The 18,108-nt window shown below is 37.3% G+C and overlaps 1 protein-coding gene and 1 pseudogene across 2 annotated transcripts; both read left to right on the forward strand.

The window, feature by feature from the left end:
• The first annotated feature begins 555 nt into the window (after window positions 1–555).
• On the forward strand, window positions 556–11,879 carry LOC133857316 (uncharacterized). 2 transcript variants are annotated; one of them, XM_062292534.1, is made up of 8 exons: window positions 556–692; window positions 809–881; window positions 1,575–1,690; window positions 1,966–2,048; window positions 9,031–9,152; window positions 10,000–10,164; window positions 10,460–10,553; window positions 11,262–11,879. In XM_062292534.1, exons 2-8 carry the CDS (start codon window positions 857–859, stop codon window positions 11,461–11,463), a joined length of 807 nt encoding a protein of 268 aa, XP_062148518.1. In that variant the 5' UTR covers window positions 556–692; window positions 809–856; the 3' UTR covers window positions 11,464–11,879. The 2 variants fall into 2 exon arrangements, with proteins under 2 accessions (XP_062148518.1, XP_062148517.1); XM_062292533.1 differs by lacking the exon at window positions 556–692 and having other exon boundaries at window positions 712–881.
• On the forward strand, window positions 11,592–16,580 carry LOC133857464 (uncharacterized; annotated as a pseudogene).
• The last annotated feature ends 1,528 nt before the right edge of the window (window positions 16,581–18,108 follow it).

Below are 18,108 nucleotides of genomic sequence, written 5' to 3' on the forward strand. Positions count from 1 at the left end.
CAAAACCATATTGAAAGTCTCACAAGCTTGAAGCCTTGAACTGAAACATGCACAGTTGGTATGGACTTAAGCTAACCCAACAAACATTTGGTAGTTTTGGGCTTCAGATTGGCCGGGGCAGCCGAACCAAACTTATTTTTTCTAGGCATTTGGATCCTCTTCGGTTAGGGTGCGTTTGTAATTATAATTTTGTAGGTAATAAGTGCAATTTTAAATCAAATCGCAGAATATAGATTGTTTAAAAACTGGATTTTTAAAAATTGCAATTTGAAAACGCAGAAAATCTACTTTTTCAAATCGCAGATAAGATGGTGTTTTTTTGAAAACACATAATTTTAAAGGTAAATTCTCGATTTTAAAGGTTAAACTGTGATTTTGTCAAACGTTTAACTGCGTTTTTAAAAATCACTTTTTTCAAATCGCATATTTTAAAATCGTTATTTTAAATCGTATTTTTTGAAATCGTAAACCCAAACTGACCCGTGTTTTTTAGGAGCATAGTTATCATTTTAGATTTTATGAAAATGCAAAATGACAACTATGCCCTTAAAAATACACTAACTGCTCAAATGGAGAGGATCCTTGTCCTTTTTCTAGCAGACTAGCACAGCAGAGATTCTAAAGTCTGAGCTAAGGCTCTTGGAAGCAGAGACGAGTGAGCAGTGAGCAGTGAGCAGTGAGCAGCAAAGGCAGTAAGTTACCTTCTCTAGCTTCAGGAATGGAAACCCTTGTGTATAATTTCCATCCGGTGCTCCCAAATTCGCTAATTTTCAGAAAACCCCCTTCAACAAGAAATTTTTTTCACCAGGTGTGCATCATCTCCTCGGGCAATCAAAGTTCCAGGAGAACCTTAAGGATGGCCCAGGCTGCACAAAACCCAGGTGACAAAATTCATCATCTCAGTCATACACATCTATCTATGTATGTATCTATGCATGTATGCCCATGTGTGTGTGTGTGTGAATGGGATTACTTTCTTCTTGTTGGCTCTGATCAAGTCTCTGTATGAGAAACAAACCGTGAAATTGAGCGTGACCATTAGCGAATGATGGCAAAGGTATGACTTTAGATGATAAAGGATGTACTATATGCGATAGCTATAGCTGTAACCAACGGTTTTGATGTAAGAATTTTTACGATGGTAAAGATGTAGCTCAAAGCAAATGAGAAAGAAATGAGATTAATGATACACCCAGAGAGTTTTGATTAACTATTTGTAATGGTTTTTGTGCTTCGTACAAGGTTCTATGAAATGAATCTGATGTGGGTTTGTAGAGAATCAGTAGGATTGATTTTTGTGACTGGAATTTGAAAAGTTCCAATTTTGTTCCTGAACAACGTCCATTAGCCGCTAATTAGTGGCTAACGGAAGGTTGATTTTTCCATGGTTATAATTTGAGGTGACATGCTCAATTGATGGACGGAAGGACAGGATTGATGCCTTTTGAATTATCCATGAACTGCATTGAAATTTTTAAATTTCAAGGAGGAAAGTTGAACCTGGGTCAAATTCAAGGACAAAGTGTATTTCAGCCCAAAAATTTATTACTGATTTATGTATTGCACTGTTTCAGTGGTTCAGCATAAAGTCATAATACCAAACAAATATGGTGAAAAACTTGTGGGCGTATTGCATGAAACTGAATCTCCAGAGATTGTAATCTTATGCCATGGTTTTCGGTCCACAAAGGTTGGTATTTCTAATATGCATAATGGTTCTTTTTCGTTTCTTTGTATTTTCTTTATTTTTTCCTCTTTTCAATTTGATTAAATACCCTCATCCTTAATGTTCTTCAAAAATCAACTATGCTTTGTGGTTGTTTATTCTTGTTTTTTTTTTCCCCACAATTTTTGGATTCACTATGTAAATACATGTAAATTTTTTGTTTGTATATGCATTCATCATAAATTGTCTTTGTTTTGGGGTGGGGAGAAAGTTTTAGATTTCTGTTTTTCCACCTCCAGGAAGAGAATACTATGCTGAACCTTGCTGTTGCCTTGGAAAATGAAAGAATCAGTGCCTTCCGTTTTGACTTTGCTGGAAATGGGTAAGCTGGTAGAATTGCAGAATGTAAATGTCTTAGATTTTTTAGATTTTATAAAGATTTCTGATCTTGTATTGCTTTTATCTTGTAGTTGTTTGGAGATAGTGTTTACATATTTTTATGTGGTGTCCGCAACACACCATAGCTACTTTAGTGATAGAAGGCATATGACTTATAATGGTGGATGCTTTAACATTGTGATATAAAAAAAAAACCTAAATGCAAATTCTGAGACTCCAGTTAATGATATTCTTAGCTGGTCTCATCGATCACGAAAGTATCTAACAGTAAATAAATTTCTCTAGATAATCTAAGATCACGTGCAATTGCATCCTTGCCATCCGCCATAATTTTATCTAGTCCACAGTCTATGGGTTGCTGAATGGAATCATAGAAATTCCCTAAACTTGGAATTCTTAAGTCTTAATGCAATGATTTATTTTAAAAGTCAGACTATAAGATTTTGGTTGGTGTAGAATTATTTTTAATCCTACAGTTCTAGTGCCGTGGTTATCAGTGCTCTTTGATATGAGCACAAGAAAAACCCTGACCAAATGAGAAGCCATTTTCTCACGGTTGAGTACGTATGTGAAACATTTTGTAGGGTTGTTGTATTTTAGCATTTAACTTATTTATCTATTTTGAATTTGTTATTGTAGCTTCTCTGTTTAGTGACTTTTTTTAGTCAAATTCTTTTGAGGGTTCTTAATGAAAGAAACTTTTTGGGACTTATGAGGGCATACTCTATTGGCAAGAAATTGTAAGGCCCATGTACTACACAGTAAGATTGCAATTTCTTTTCTGGGAAAAGAAAAGCTAAGAAAGTCATTAATAAAGTTTTTTTACTTTTTTTTGATAAGTAATAATTTCATTAAAAAGCGTAAAGGGGCGCAACCCTAGTACACATGAAATATACAAAAGAGCCCCTAATCAGAGAAGATAAACGAACATGAAAGTAAAAAATAGCAAACGACATACGACCCGGGCTATGCCCTGACAGCTACAAATATAACATATTAAGCACATTTCTACAAAGAGCCCCAACCGTAACCTCCACATCCTCAAAAAGCCTAGAATTTCTCTCATGCCACAAGCCCCACAAAACACATAAAGGAACCTGCTTCTAAATACGGATAGCAGAACCACGACCCAGCAAAGTGCCCCAACCACTCAATAAATCCAAAACACTACTAGGCATAACCCACTCCACCCTGAATAAGCTATAAAAATAACTCCAAACAACCCTTGCCACGTCACAATGTAGAAGAAGGTGATCAGTGGATTCCCCATGCTTCTTGTGCATAACATACCACTCTACCACCACAATACCACGCTTACGTAAATTGTCATGAGTTAAAATCTTTCTTAAAGTAGCTGTTCAAACAAAAAAGCCACCCGCTTCGAAGCTTTAACACGCCATATACCATTCCAAGGAAAATAAGCTGCCTCGTGACAAACTAATGCTTTATAAAAAGTCTTCACTTCAAAATTTCTCTTCTTAGAAAGATTTCACACCACCCTATCAACCTTTCAATGCCAAATCCGAATAGAGTATAACTGTTCATAGAAGGATATCATCATCTCCACCTCCTAATCCTGAGCATAGCATTTAAAAGAGTACATTCTAATGAGCCACACCTCCTACTACAGACAAATTATCCACTTCTCAAGCATCTGAAAAATGAGCAATAGAGTACAAAGCTGGATAGCATAGCTTGAGAGGCCTGTTCCCACACCATAAATCATGCCAAAAGTGAATATGAGACCCCTCACCCACCTCAAAACGCAAGTATTTGGCTACAATATCCCACCCCCTTCGGATAAACTTCCAAACACTGACACCATAAGACCCTGTCACCGGTAATGAACTCCAATCTCCCCTCACACTCCCATACTTCACCTCAGTCACCGATCTCCATAAAGCATCACGTTCATGCGAAAACCTCCATATCCACTTCCCCAATAAGGCTTGATTAAACTTAATAATATTACGAACTCCCAATCCACCAACCTTGATTGGAGAACAAACCCGATGCCAATTGACTAAATGAAATTTAGTCTCATCTTCCATACCACTCCACAGAAACTCTCTTTGAAGCCGCTCCAATTTCTTGGCAACACTTACAGGAATGGGAAACAGAGATAAATAATAAGTAGGAATGCTGGACAGTGTGCTATGAATCAACGTCACCCTACCACCCTTGGATAAATAAAGCTTTTTTCAACTAGCCAACCTTCGCTCTACCTTCTCAATAACCCCATTCCAAATAGAGAGAGATTTAAACGATGCCCCTAACGGCAGACCCAAATATGTCATCGACAGAGACCCAATTTTACAATCCAGAATATGTGCCAAAGACTCCACATTATCCACCTCACCAATAGGGACCAATTCAGATTTTCCTAAATTAATCCTCAACCCTGAAACCGCTTCAAAATATAAAAAGGTACACCTCAAATCTCGAACATGTTCAGCCTGTGCCCCACAGAAAATTAATGTATCATCAGGAAATAGCAAATGATTCACCACTAAAGCTTCATTATCCCTGATGCCCACCGAGAAACTAGACAACAAGCCTTGGAGCATAGACTCATTCAACATCCTACTAAGCGCTTCCATAACCACCACAAACAGCAAGGGTGAAAGAGAATCGCCTTGCCTATCCTGCCTCGAGCTCTGAAAGAAACTTGTTGGCACACCATTAACCAAAATGGAGAATTTTACAGTAGAAATACAAAATTGAATCCCTTTCCTCCACCTCTCCCCAAACCCACACCTTTGAAGCATGTAGAGTAAGAAATCCCAGTTCACGTGATCATATGCTTTCTCCAAATCCAGCTTGCATAATAACCCTGCCTCCCCCGACCGCAACTGACTATCCAGGCATTCATTGGCAATAAGAACTGAGTCCAAGATTTGCCGACCACCAATGAAGGCATTCTGAGAGCTTGAAATTATTTTCCCCAACACCGATTTCAGCCTATTAGCAAGGACCTTAGAAATCATTTTGTAGACCCCTCCCACCAAACTGATAGGCCTAAAATCCTTAATCTCCTCTGCATCTGCCTTCTTAGGGATAAGAGAGACGAAAGTTGCATTCAAACTCCTCTCGAACTGGCAACTATTATGAAATTCTAAGAAAACCGCCATAATATATTGTTTGAGAACCGCCCAACATTTCTGAAAGAAAGCCATAGAAAAACCATTTGGGCTCGGAGCCTTATCCCTGTTCATCTCTTGCACCACCTCCCATACCTCCTGCTCCTCAAAGACACGTTCCAACCAGATACACTCATCCGCATCAATGGAAGAGAAAGAAATCCCATCCACCCTAGGCCTCCACGAACTCTGCACAGTGTACAAAGTGTCATAATAATTGACAATGTGCTCCTTAATCTCCATCGGATCAGTAGACATAACCCCATGAATTCTCAGAGCTCCCACATGATTGTACCTCCGATGCGAATTTGCCACCCTATGAAAGAATTTAGTGTTATTATCCCCTTCCTTCAGCTACAAAGCCCGAGATTTTTGCCTCCAATTAACCTCCTCAAACAGGAGTGTTTTTTTCCATCTCCCTGATTATGTCGGACTTCCATACCTGCTCCTCCTCCATTAGCCCTCGAGACTCCTCTAATCCCTCCAACTCTTTAATACCTTCCACTAACTCCTTCTTCCCCGCATCACTGAAAACCTCTTCATTCTACTTCTTCAAATCTGCCTTTAAAGCTTTCAATTTTTTTGCCAGCACATAACTCGGCAGGCCTTGGAAATCATAAGACTCCCACCACCGTTGCACTTGTTCCACAAAACCATTGGATTTGAGCCACATGTTTTCAAATTTAAAATGTCTTTTTTCTTCTCTATGTGTACCACAATCCAACAGCAACGGGAAGTGGTCCGATAAAAGTCTAGGCAATCGTCGTTGTAACACATCAGGGTAATGTTCTTCTTACTCCGGAAAAAGCAAAAACCTATCAATTTTAGACCATACCCGATTATTGGACCAAGTAAACTGCCCTCCATGCATAGGAATATCTACCAAGCTCTGCCCACGAATGAACTCCGAGAAGTCTTCCATAGCTGCAGAAAAACCCCCTGCTCCCGACCGCTCACTTGGAAACCGCACCACATTGAAGTCTCCCCCAAAGCACCATGGCCTATCCCACCAACTTATCAATCCAGCCATCTCATCCCACAACACCCTCCTCTCCCCATCATCATTAGGCCCATACACACCCCCAAACGCCCACGAAAAATTGTCCTCAACGTTACGTAATGAGAGAGCTAAGGTATACCGTCCCACATATTCCTCCACCTTCTCCACCACCCTCCTATCCCACATAATCAGAATTTCACTTGACGCCCCATTAGCCCCCATATAACTCCAATCCACGTGTTGGCAACCCCATAAACTGCGAACCACCGCCCTAGTAATGACTTCCATTTTTGTCTACATCAAACATACCAAATCAACCTTCCAATCTCTAATGAGCCCTTTAATACACAATCTTTTATCCAGCTCATTTATCTCCCTTACATTCCAAAAAAGTATTTTAAGCTTCATTAACACAAGTCATGCCACTACCCTTCCCTCTCCTTCTATTAGATTGCTCCCCCTTCTTGTCATAATTAATTGAACAATCCATCCACTTAATCTTTCTCTGTCCTTTCACCCCTGAAACTATGGTGACCATAGCCAAAGAATCAGCCAAGAATTGGACCCTCCTAGCTTCAATTTGTTCAAACAATGCCAACAACTTATCTTCATATTGATCACATGACACTCCTACTAATTTGTAGTAGCCCTTCACCCTCTCCAACACCCATCTAGGAGACACATTCGAATTGGAATCCTTGTCCATCTCCACTACCAAAGGCATAACCGAAATCGGGCCAATACCTTCCAATTCATTGCCTACACCATCCTCCACAATTTCAGAACTGAGATCGGATTGGATAACAGCAGATGACAACTCCTTTAAGCCCTCCGGCTCTCTAGGATTACATACATGAGAAAATTCCTCCCCCCCAAAACATCCAACTCCCTTCCTTCCTCCCAACTTAAGTTCAATCCTCTGACTAGGCTCAAGCTGGAACACCGGGTCTGAAGTATAAGGATAAAATCTATCATTTTCCCCCTCAGGTTCTTCGGTAGTACCTTCACTGATCCCCAAGTCTCCTATAATTTTTTCCACAACCACACGGCTCATTTCTTCCCCTGTGCCTTGGTTGAGTAGGCTCGATCCCTCGTTCTCTGCCACAAGACCAGTAGGCGTATCCCCCTCACAGCTAGGTTCCTCCACTTCAAGCTCCTCCACCACATAATCTTTCTCTTTCCTCTCCGCTGCTAGCTCAGACCCTGTAACAGTGCGTGTTTCCTGCCCAGCCGGTGAACTCGACCCTGCCACTTGCTCGCCAACAAGCCAAACCGTCCCAGGTGCAGGAACCTTTGGCTCTATCCGCGCCGCCCTGTCCGATTGGAGCTTTAGCGCCAGAGTTTGCTGGGACCCGTGCTCTGTTTCAGTGCACATTTCCGACAAACCCATGGAACATGACCCAGCCAGGAGCATCCTTCCAGCAAACCTTTCCTTCTCGTCACCAGGTGAAAGATCGGCCTTCTCTGTCAGCACCGCCTTATCCGGCTGAGGAGCCGGCGGCAGCGGTTGCTGGGACACTTGCTGCCACTGTGTTGTCACCTTGCGTGGCGAGCGTCTAGAATATACACACGTGAGCTCACTATCACGTTTGTCTGTGGTAATAGGATCCTTGGGTTTAAAATGTTCACCATGGGCTTTATTCCACTGCCCCCCATCTTCTAGCCCACCTGAACCCGTTTTTTCATTCCCGCAGCCCAACTCCAAAAGGCCCAACCATCTCTCAGCTTCTACCTTAAACTGCCGAAGGAAAGTCTTCAATTCTTCTAGATTCTTCACCTCGTCCAGATTCTGCTTCAAGCCGTTTCCCATAATGGAACCAATTGGCTGATTTGAAAACGTAACTCCCCTTCCTTTTGCGTGATCGCCGGCCACAATTAAAGATTCTTCCTTTTCTGGCTCCGTTCGAATGACCTTGCTGCCCCTGCCTTCAGCTGGAACTCCTCCTCCTTCCGGCAACTGTTCTCCTAACACCGTCGCATAAGACTGTCCTTCCGGACGTAAACCAAGGACTCTTGGTGCTGCTTTCGGTGCTGTCACAGTTTTCTTTCCAACAACTGTCATGCCGGCCTGTTGCTTTGCATGGTAGTTTGTCAACTTTTGGAGTTGCACCTAGACATCCAGCCACCCATTTCCATCGCTACCTTCCGGAATCACCACGTAACTTCGTCGTCCTCCTCCACCATATTCTGACAGTTCAATGAACTGGCCATACTAGTTTTTTCTACGCAGCACCACATAGACAGTGCTACCCATCCAGAACGTTCTCCACTTATCATTATCTTCTTCTCCCTTGGATAATCGTTCCACTGCTTGCATCAGCCAAACCAGGCTGGACCGGCCTAAAATAACCCCCCGGAACAAGTGTCTACTCCTCTCTGCCAGTCTAACCCTGCCACTAACCTCAGATCGGAATTCAAAGGACTTCAAATCCACGTAGCAATAGCCATGATAGCCCATACCATCCCCGAGAAAACTACCTGTCAAGACTCACTCCTAGGTGTTACAGAATTCTGAATCTACTCCTCCGCAGAGACCCTCACGCACCACTCCCACACTCACGCGCTACCCCTCATAGAGAGAGAAAAGAGAGAGAGAGAGGAAGGTTGGCCACTTACAGTCCATTGTTTTAAGTTTTCTTATTTATCAAAAAGAAAGAATGAATGCATTTATATTTTTGGCATGTGCTTGTTCCTCCATCTCTATCTTGTTTTCTTCTGTGACTTAAACATGTGGTATATGGTCTAGTTTTGAATGTCAGTCATTGTAGTTCTTTCCCTACACACTGCCTTTCATGCTGATTTAGTGTTCCATCATGCTTTTTCAGTGAAAGTGACGGTTCATTTCAGTATGGTAACTACGGGAGAGAGGCTGATGACTTACATGCTGTAATCCAACACTTCTCTGGAGCAAACCGTATAATAAGTGCAATCCTTGGGCATAGTAAAGGTATGTTGGATTATTTGACATAGTCAACATACGAAGTTGTACTGATAAGAAAGAACAAGTTTATACATGGTTTGTCCCCTCCTTGGTGATCCAGTGTGACTGGAAGAAGTCTTACCCTCATCCCCACTCATCATCATCATCACCGACACCACCATCATCTTGTATCTTCTTATTTTTTTTTTTGGTGTGCATTAGTTGCATTTACGAGTCTCGTGGTTTCAAAGCAAGAGCTCTCTCTCTCTCTCCCTCATCATTTCCGAGACTATGTTGTTTGGACGGAACCCACACCCAGGACAAATGTTTCCTCCAAGTGCCTGCCCTCTTTCCAGAACAATTATATTACTAGTGATAGTGGAAGCAGCAGACTGGCTGTTATGGGAGGAAATAAGCGTGGATGTGGTGTTTGTCAGCGTGCTGCTGCTGTTCATACACAGTGATAATTGTGCTTTAGCTTCTGCTTGTGGAATATCTCCATAGTAGGAAATGTGAATAATGTCTAGCTACTTCATCTTCCCAAATGCACATATAAAAAATTTGGTGTAGAATTCAAAATATATTCTGAGATTCACACAGAAAAATGAGAGATTTGGAATTTGTTATCTTTAGATTCAAATTCTGTATGAAATTGCATCGACAATACTTGAACAACTTATCAAAAAAACAACTGAAATCTCTACTCATTACGTAAATATGTTGCCTAGCCTTTGCCCCAAAGCTTGTCCATCTTTCATTTTTGTGTTAGTATGTTTACCCCTAGATTTCTTTTAAAGGCCTGTTGCCTTCATTAAATAATGTCTTCTTTTAGGTGTAATTTCCTCTCATGTAAGTGCTGAAAATGTAATTGCAGGAGGCAATGTGGTACTACTGTATGCTTCAAAATACCATGATGTCCACACAGTTGTCAATGTTTCTGGCCGTTATGATCTTGCAAAAGGCATTGAAGAACGCCTGGGGAAAGACTTTATGCAAAGAATCAAGGCGGATGGATTTTTTGATGTTAAGGATAAAAAAGGTAATCTGTTAGTAGTTTATGTCCGACACGGTAATGTATGCTTGATGATCTGAAATGTTTCAGTTTGGTGAGTACTTGTTTTCACATGCTTTTCTGCCTTAACATTTTGGCCTTTGCTCAAGTTTCTTGTTCACGTCACCGAGACTTTTGGATTGGGCATAAATCCATTATCAATTGTATCACTACATCTTAAACTGCTTATTTTCTTTCATTTGAATTTTGGAAGAGAAAATTAATTGTCACAGGTGTAAGGGACTTAAAATTATAATGTGACCTATATTTTGATACTTTGTAGGAAGTGTTAATTACCGTGTGACTGAGGAAAGTTTAATGGATCGCTTAAGTACAAATATGCATGAAGCATGTCTTCAGATTGACAAAGAGTGCAGGTGAGGAAATCAATTTTCTGACATTTTGCTTTTTCCTGTTCTTTCATTTCCTGGTTGACCAAGCTTATAATGTGTTATGAAACATGAATAGCCTAAACAATTCAAAACATTCTCCTAGTTTCTTCTTAGCCTTCCAAATCATAGAATAGCTTGCAACCACCAGAGTTCCGGTTTCGAAGCCAACAAGGTTTGTTTACTTATAAACCTACTAGGTGAAACTAGAGTGCAGCCATCAAACTTAATGATGGGTAGTTTGTAAAAACACTTCTAGATAGTAGCATGCAAACTACTTATAAAATCTAGTTTTGCCTAGTAAGTAAACAATTAGGGATTTAGCACTCATAAGTGTTTTTACAAACTATCCACATTATATGGGCTACTCATCTTTCCAATATGGGATAGGGGTGCTACACTAAGTCTATGCTGGACTGCAGACGCAAACTTGAATTCTTAAGTTTTTGATCAACTTTTACACCAGCTTAATTCTAGACCTAAAACTTTATTTATTTATTTTTATGTTTGTAAAAAGAAATTGATTGTTTTTGTACATCTAAAACTATGGTAATCCTTCCTACAGCTGACTCTGTTGCATATCATTATCTGTATAACTGTAGCAATTCACGAATCACACTATGCATATATGCATTTTAGGTTGTTATTGACATATGGTATTTGTACTGTATAGACTCACCTGTATTGTTTATACAGGGTCTTGACAGTCCATGGATCTGCTGATGAAGTCATCCCAGTGCAAGACGCGTTAGAGTTTGCCAAGATCATACCCAACCACAAATTACACATTACAGAAGGAGCTGATCATTGTTACACTTCATATCAAGCTGAATTAGCCTCAGTTGTTTTGGAATTTATAAAGGCAGCCCTGCAGGAGAACAAGGATACGACTAGCTAAATACTTCTGTGCTTACGAGCATATCTATAATGATATGAAGACAAAAGCAGATTTTACTGATATTGAGCTTCCCAACCTTGCTCCTACTGTTGAATTTACTGTTCGTTTAACCTACTTGTGCGGTGAATATGGTTGAGCTCTACATTGAGCTTAGTGTTTCAGATGTTGATCACCTCATCGTCTTGAGGTTGATGCAAGTTGTTTGCTAGTTGTATCATCAGCTGACTAGTCATTTGTTTTCTTGAATCATGCTCTGTTGCCTGAACCGTTAAGAACTTCATAATATGAACCCTTTTGACCTCTTCATGTGAAAGAGGATTGTGGCATTGTCCGAACTAACCACAGTTCCTGTTATGGTCATGTCATGCATCCTCCAATATGGTTTATATGTACGGTAATTTTCGTGTTGGATTTAATGATTCCTATGTCTCCATTTTGACCTCCTATGACATCTTGCTCATAATTTGAAAACAAAACAAAACGGCGGGCGGAAAGGTACAGTAAACAAAATCTCTAACCATAAAAATGTTTGAGATAAATTCATTTTCTTTAAAAATTAATTTTAGGTAAAATTACATAAAGCATATTTACTTCTTTTGAACATATAGATATATCTACTTATGCTAATATGGCCCATGTACAGCATTGCGCTCCGTGTATTGGGTTGTGTAGTACTTGGTACATGTAATGACGTTATGATAGGTTCTATAAGTGCTTTTTCATAATCACCTGCTTGAATTTTCTTAAATTTGAGCAGAAAAGTTGAGGGGATCCTTATCCCTGTTCCAATCTTGAGTCTTGACTTCTGCCTCTTCATGATTCATCTCATGCATTTGCACAAAAGATTGGTTATATATTGTCATTTAATTAACTATTTAGTTGTTGATATAATTTTTACAAACATAACTTTCGTATGAGACTTTATCATTTCATTCCCCTTAGCTTTAAGACGGAATAGGATTCTCTCCATTTTTAATGGAAGGTCATGATTTGAAGATGATGTATCTAACGTTGTATATAATGTCAATGTTGGCATGTTCTTCAAAATTTAAAATAATGTGAAATCATGTACACTATAATCACCATTAGATGTATTAACTTTAAATTCTGACCATAAAATAGATATCATCATTTTAATTTGAAATGGAGAGGATCCTATTCCCTTTAAGACACATGTATAATTTAAACTTTATTTTCTTTTTATATTCAATTTATCCAATTCCATAAAATAATTTTAGATGATTTTTTTTTTTCTTCAAGAAACAATGCAATCAACATAATTCTTAATTTTGAACTTAACTTCTACTTCTATGAGAAATTAACAAAAATAAAATAATAAAGTTAAAAAAAAATTAACGTACAAATATATCATATAGAAATATATATATATTTTTTTTTTCCTTCGAATCAACAGCTTTTATAATTTTTAAGATATAATATAGAAAAAATACGCATATCCTTTTCAAACTACCACTCAATTATTAATGTCTCCCAAAATTACCAATTGTGTTAATCAGTTAATGTCACCCCTCAAACTACGAAAGGTCCAAAACATGTCAATATTTTCCCTAAAACTAATAAAAAGACAAAAATGACTATAATTTTTTTTCAATAAGACAAAAATGTCTTTATAAATTAAAAAAAAAAAAAAAAAAAACTAAACTTTTTTTTTTTTTTAAAAAATAACTTTTTAAAAAACAAATTAAAAAAATTAAAAAATTAAGGGAAAAAGGAAAAAATAACTGAAAATTATATAAAAATAAAATAAAAAAAGAAAGGAAAAAAGAAAGAAAGAAAATCTCGTTTTTATTTTTTATTTTTTATTTTTAGTTTTTATTTTATAACATTTTGTTATTTTAGATTTTTTTAAATATTTTATAATTTTATGAAGAGTATTTTTATCAATAGGGGGACATTGGTAATGAGATTGTAGTTTGAAAGAATTATGTGTACTCTTCCATATAATATAAAGAAAAAATCTTTTGCCACTCAAAATCACAATTTTTATTTTTTTTATTCATTCTAATCACATTGCTCACTTGGCCAGTTATATATATATATATATATATATATATATATATATATATATATATATATATATATATATATATATATATATATATATATATATATATATATATATATATATATATATATATATTTTTTTTTTTTTTTAAAAAAAAAAAAAAAGAAAAACCTTAAGGATGGCCCAGGCTACAAAAAACCCAGGTAACCAAATTCATCATCTCAGTCATACACATCTCTCTATGTATGTACAATGTATCTATGCATCATAATGCAGGTATACCCCTGTGTGTGAGAGAGAGAGAAAGTGTGTGTGTGAGAGAGAGAAATTGAGGATGACCATTAGCGAATTATGGCAGAGGTACAACTTTAGATGATAAAGGATATACCATGAAATTGAGGATGACCCATTAGCGAATTATGGCAGAGGTACAACTTTAGATGATAAAGGATGTATTATATGCGAAAGCTATAGCTGTAACCAATGGTTTTGATGCAATAATTTTTACGATGTTATTTTTATGATTAACTCTTGGTGATGTTATTTGTGCTTCGTACAAGGATCTATGAATTGAATCTGATGTGGATTTGTAGAGAATCATAGGATTTGATTTCTGTGACTGAATTTGAAAAGTTCCAATTTTGTTCCTGAACAACGTCCACTAGCCGTTAATTAGCGGCTAAAGGAAGGTTGATTTTGCCATGGTTATAAGTGCTTGATGTGACATGCTCAATTGATTGACGGAAGGACGGGATCGACGTATTTTCGATTATCCATGGACGACATTGAAATTTTTAAATTTTGAGGAGGAAAGTTGAACGTGGGTCAAATTCATTGACTAAAAGTGTATTTCAGCCCAAAAATTTATTACTGATTAATGTATTGCACTGTTTCAGTGGTTCGGCTTAAAGTCATAGGAGGGAATTGCATGAAACTGAGAATCTCCGGAGATAATAGAAGGCATATAACTTATAATGGTGGATGCTTTAATACTGTGATATTAAAAAAAAAAAAAACCTAAATGCAAATTCTGAGACTCCAGTTAATGATATTCTTAGCTGGTCTAATCGATCATGAAAGTATCTAGCAGTAAATAAATTTCTCTAGATAATCTAGGATCATGTGAAATTGCATCCTTGCCGTCTGCCATAATTTTATCTAGTCCACAATCTATGGGTTGCTGAATGGAATCATAAAAAATCTGTAAACTTGGAATTCATCAGTTTTAATGCCATGATTTGTTTAAGAGTAAGACTATAAGATTTTGGTTGGGGTAGAATTATTTTTAATCATGCCATTGTTATCTGTGCTCTTTGATACGAGTACAAGAAAAATCCTGACCAAATGAGAAGCCATTTTCTCATGGTTGAGTACGAATGTGAAACATTTTTTTACAGTGGTTGTTTTTTAGCATTTAACTTGTTCATCTACTTTGAATTTGTTATTGTGCTTCTCTGTTTAGTGATGATTTTTAGTCAAATTCTTCTGATGGTTCTTAATGTGAGAAACTTTTTTGGATATAGAGCATGCCCTCATAAGTATTGGCAAGAAAAATTTTAAGGCCCATGTACTACACAGTAAGATTGCAATTGATTTGCTGGGAAAAGAAAAGCTAAGAAAGAAAGAGATAAGATTGCAATTGTGGAAAGAATGACTGCATTTATATTTTTGGCATAGGCTTGTTCCTCCATCTCTATCGTGTTCTTCTTCTGTGACTTAAACATGTGGTATATGGTCTAGTTTTGAATGTTAGTCATGGTAGTTCTCACCCTACACACTGCCTTTCATGTTGATTTAGTGTTCTATCATGCTTTTTCAGTGAAAGTGAAGGTCCATTTTCGTATGGTAACTACTGGAGAGAGGCTGATGACTTACACTCTGTAATCCAACATTTCTCTGGAGCAAACCGTATAATAAGTGCTATCCTTGGGCATAGTAAAGGTATGTTGGATTATTTGACATAGTCAACATATGAAGTTTTATTGATAAGAAAAAACAAGTTTATACATGGTTTGGCACTCTTGGGGCTTTGTGGTTGTCAGTGTGCTGCTGCTGCTGCTGATACTAAGTGATAATTGTACTTGGCTTCTGCTTGTGGAATATCTCCATAGTAGGAAATGTGAATAATGTCTAGTTACTTCATCTTCCCAAATCCACAGACAAAAAATTTGGTGTAGAATTCGAAATATATTATGAGATTCACATAGAAAAATGAGTGATTTGGAATTTATTATCTTTAGATTCAAATTCTGTATGAAATTGCATCTTCAATTCTAGAACAACGAAAATCTCTACTCATTATGTAACGACCTAGGAGAAAGCGTGAGCCAGATCTGTACTATCACTTCAAAATGACTAGTTAATTTGAAGCTTTCCTAAAATTTCTTATAAACCCTAATTTCACCTAATAACTAAGCAATGCAGTCTATCGTGAGAGGTACAAGTGGGTGAAACTGAAAATTATTGTGAAAGAGAGAGAGAGATGCGGCTATTCGAAAAAAATAAGGGAGTGGCTACACTAAACAATGCTCATTTATATAAACTACTAGGGTTTTGACGGCTAGGGTTTTACATGTAAGACTTAAAAAAATCGGTTATTTAATATTAATATAAAAATATTAAATGTAAAATCAGGTATTTTATATTTCTGCTCAATGATCCATTCTCATAACTAAATCAAACTTACTTTTACCTAGGGTCTTAATTAATATTATATTACCATTATATCCTCAAAAGAAGATCGGGGTTATTACACCTTACGTAAATACGTAGCCTAGTCTTTGCCCCAAAACTTGTTCGCGTTTCATTTTTTGTGTTAGTATGTTTACCCTTAGTGCCTTCATTAAATAATGTATTCTTTTAGATGTAATTTCCTCTCATGTAAGTGCTGAAAATGTAATTGCAGGAGGTGATGTGGTACTACGTACTGTATGCTTCCAAATACCATGATATCCACACTGTTGTCAATCCTTCAGGTCGTTATGATCTGACTAAAGGCATTGAAGAACGCCTCGGGAAAGACTTTATGCAAAGAATCAAGGAGGATGGAATTCTTGACGTTAAGAATAAAAAAGGTAATCTGTTAGTTTAATTCCAACACGGTCGTGTATGCTTGAGGATCTGAAGTCTTTCAATTTGTTCAGTACTTGTTTTCACATGCTTTTCTGCCTCATCGTTTTGGCCTTTGCCCAAGTTTTCTTATTCACTTCTCTGAGGCTTTTGGATTGAGCTTAAATCCATTATCAATTGTTGTAGCACTACATCTTAAACTGCTGATTTCCTTTCATTTGAATTTTGGAAGAGAAAATTAATTGTAAGTGACTTAAAATAATAATGGGACCTATATTTGTATACTTTGTAGGAAGTGTTAATTACTGTTTGACTGAGGAAGGTTTAATGGATCACTTAAGTACAAATATGCATGAAGCATGTTTTCAGATTGACAAAGAGTGCAGGTGAGGAAAAAATTCGTATGACATTTTGCTTTTACTCGTTCTTTGATTTCTAGGCCTGTTGATCAAGTTTATAATGTGTTATGAAACATGAATAGCCCAAACAAATCAAAACATTCTCCTGGTTTCTTCTTAGCCTTCCAAACCATAGAATAGCTTGCAACCACCAGAGTTCCGGTTTTGAAACGAACGAGGTTTGTTTACTTATAAACCTACTAGGTGAAACTAGAGAGCAGGCCATCAAACTTAATGATGGGTAGTTTGTAAAAACACTTATTTTCAGAGAGTAGCATGCAAACCACTTATAAAATTTAGTTTCACCTAGTAAGTAAACAGTTTGAAACTTAGCACCCATGAGTATTTTTACAAACCACCCACGCTATGCAGGCTACTTATCTTCCTAATATGGGATCGGAGTGCTACACTTGGTCTATGCTGGACTACATACACAAACTTGAATTCTTATGTTTTTGATCAACTTTTACACCGGCTTAAGTCTAGACCTAAAACTTTTTTTATGTTTGTATAAAGAAATTGGTTGTTTTTATACATCTAAAACTGTGTTAATCCTTCCTACATCTGACTTTGCTACTTATCATTATCTGTATAACTGCAACAATTCACGAATCACACTATGCATATGCATTTTAGGTTGTTATTGACATATGGTATTTGTACTGTATAGACTCAACCAGTATTGTTTATACAGGGTCTTGACAGTCTATGAATCTGCTGATGAAGTCATCCCAGGGAGGACAGAAAGAGAAGGAGAATTAATTTCACATGTTTTTATTCCATATAAGCTTGCTTCCATTGGAGTACAAAACACACTTAAATAAACTAATGGCTGAACCTAGCAACACCCATTTATAGAATTACCAAAAGCACCCTTAACTCTTGAAAATTAAAGAAAACAAAACTAAATACTAGTAACCCAATTATTTTGTTGATAAGTAATTGAGATGTCATTAAAAGCATAAGGCGCCTCCAGGTATACAGGAAGTATACAATGGAAGTCACCTAGTTAGTAGGAGCAAAAATAACAAGAAACTCATGATAACTAACCAACAATGGAGAAACAAAACCAGCTGTCCAAAGATACATGGTGTTGTAAAATAAATATTTAATCTCTTTTAAAGTCTTTACATCCCTCAAAACTTCTTTCAT

The sequence above is a fragment of the Alnus glutinosa genome, chromosome 14 (assembly GCF_958979055.1).
Source record: "Alnus glutinosa chromosome 14, dhAlnGlut1.1, whole genome shotgun sequence".
NCBI lineage: Eukaryota > Viridiplantae > Streptophyta > Magnoliopsida > Fagales > Betulaceae > Alnus > Alnus glutinosa.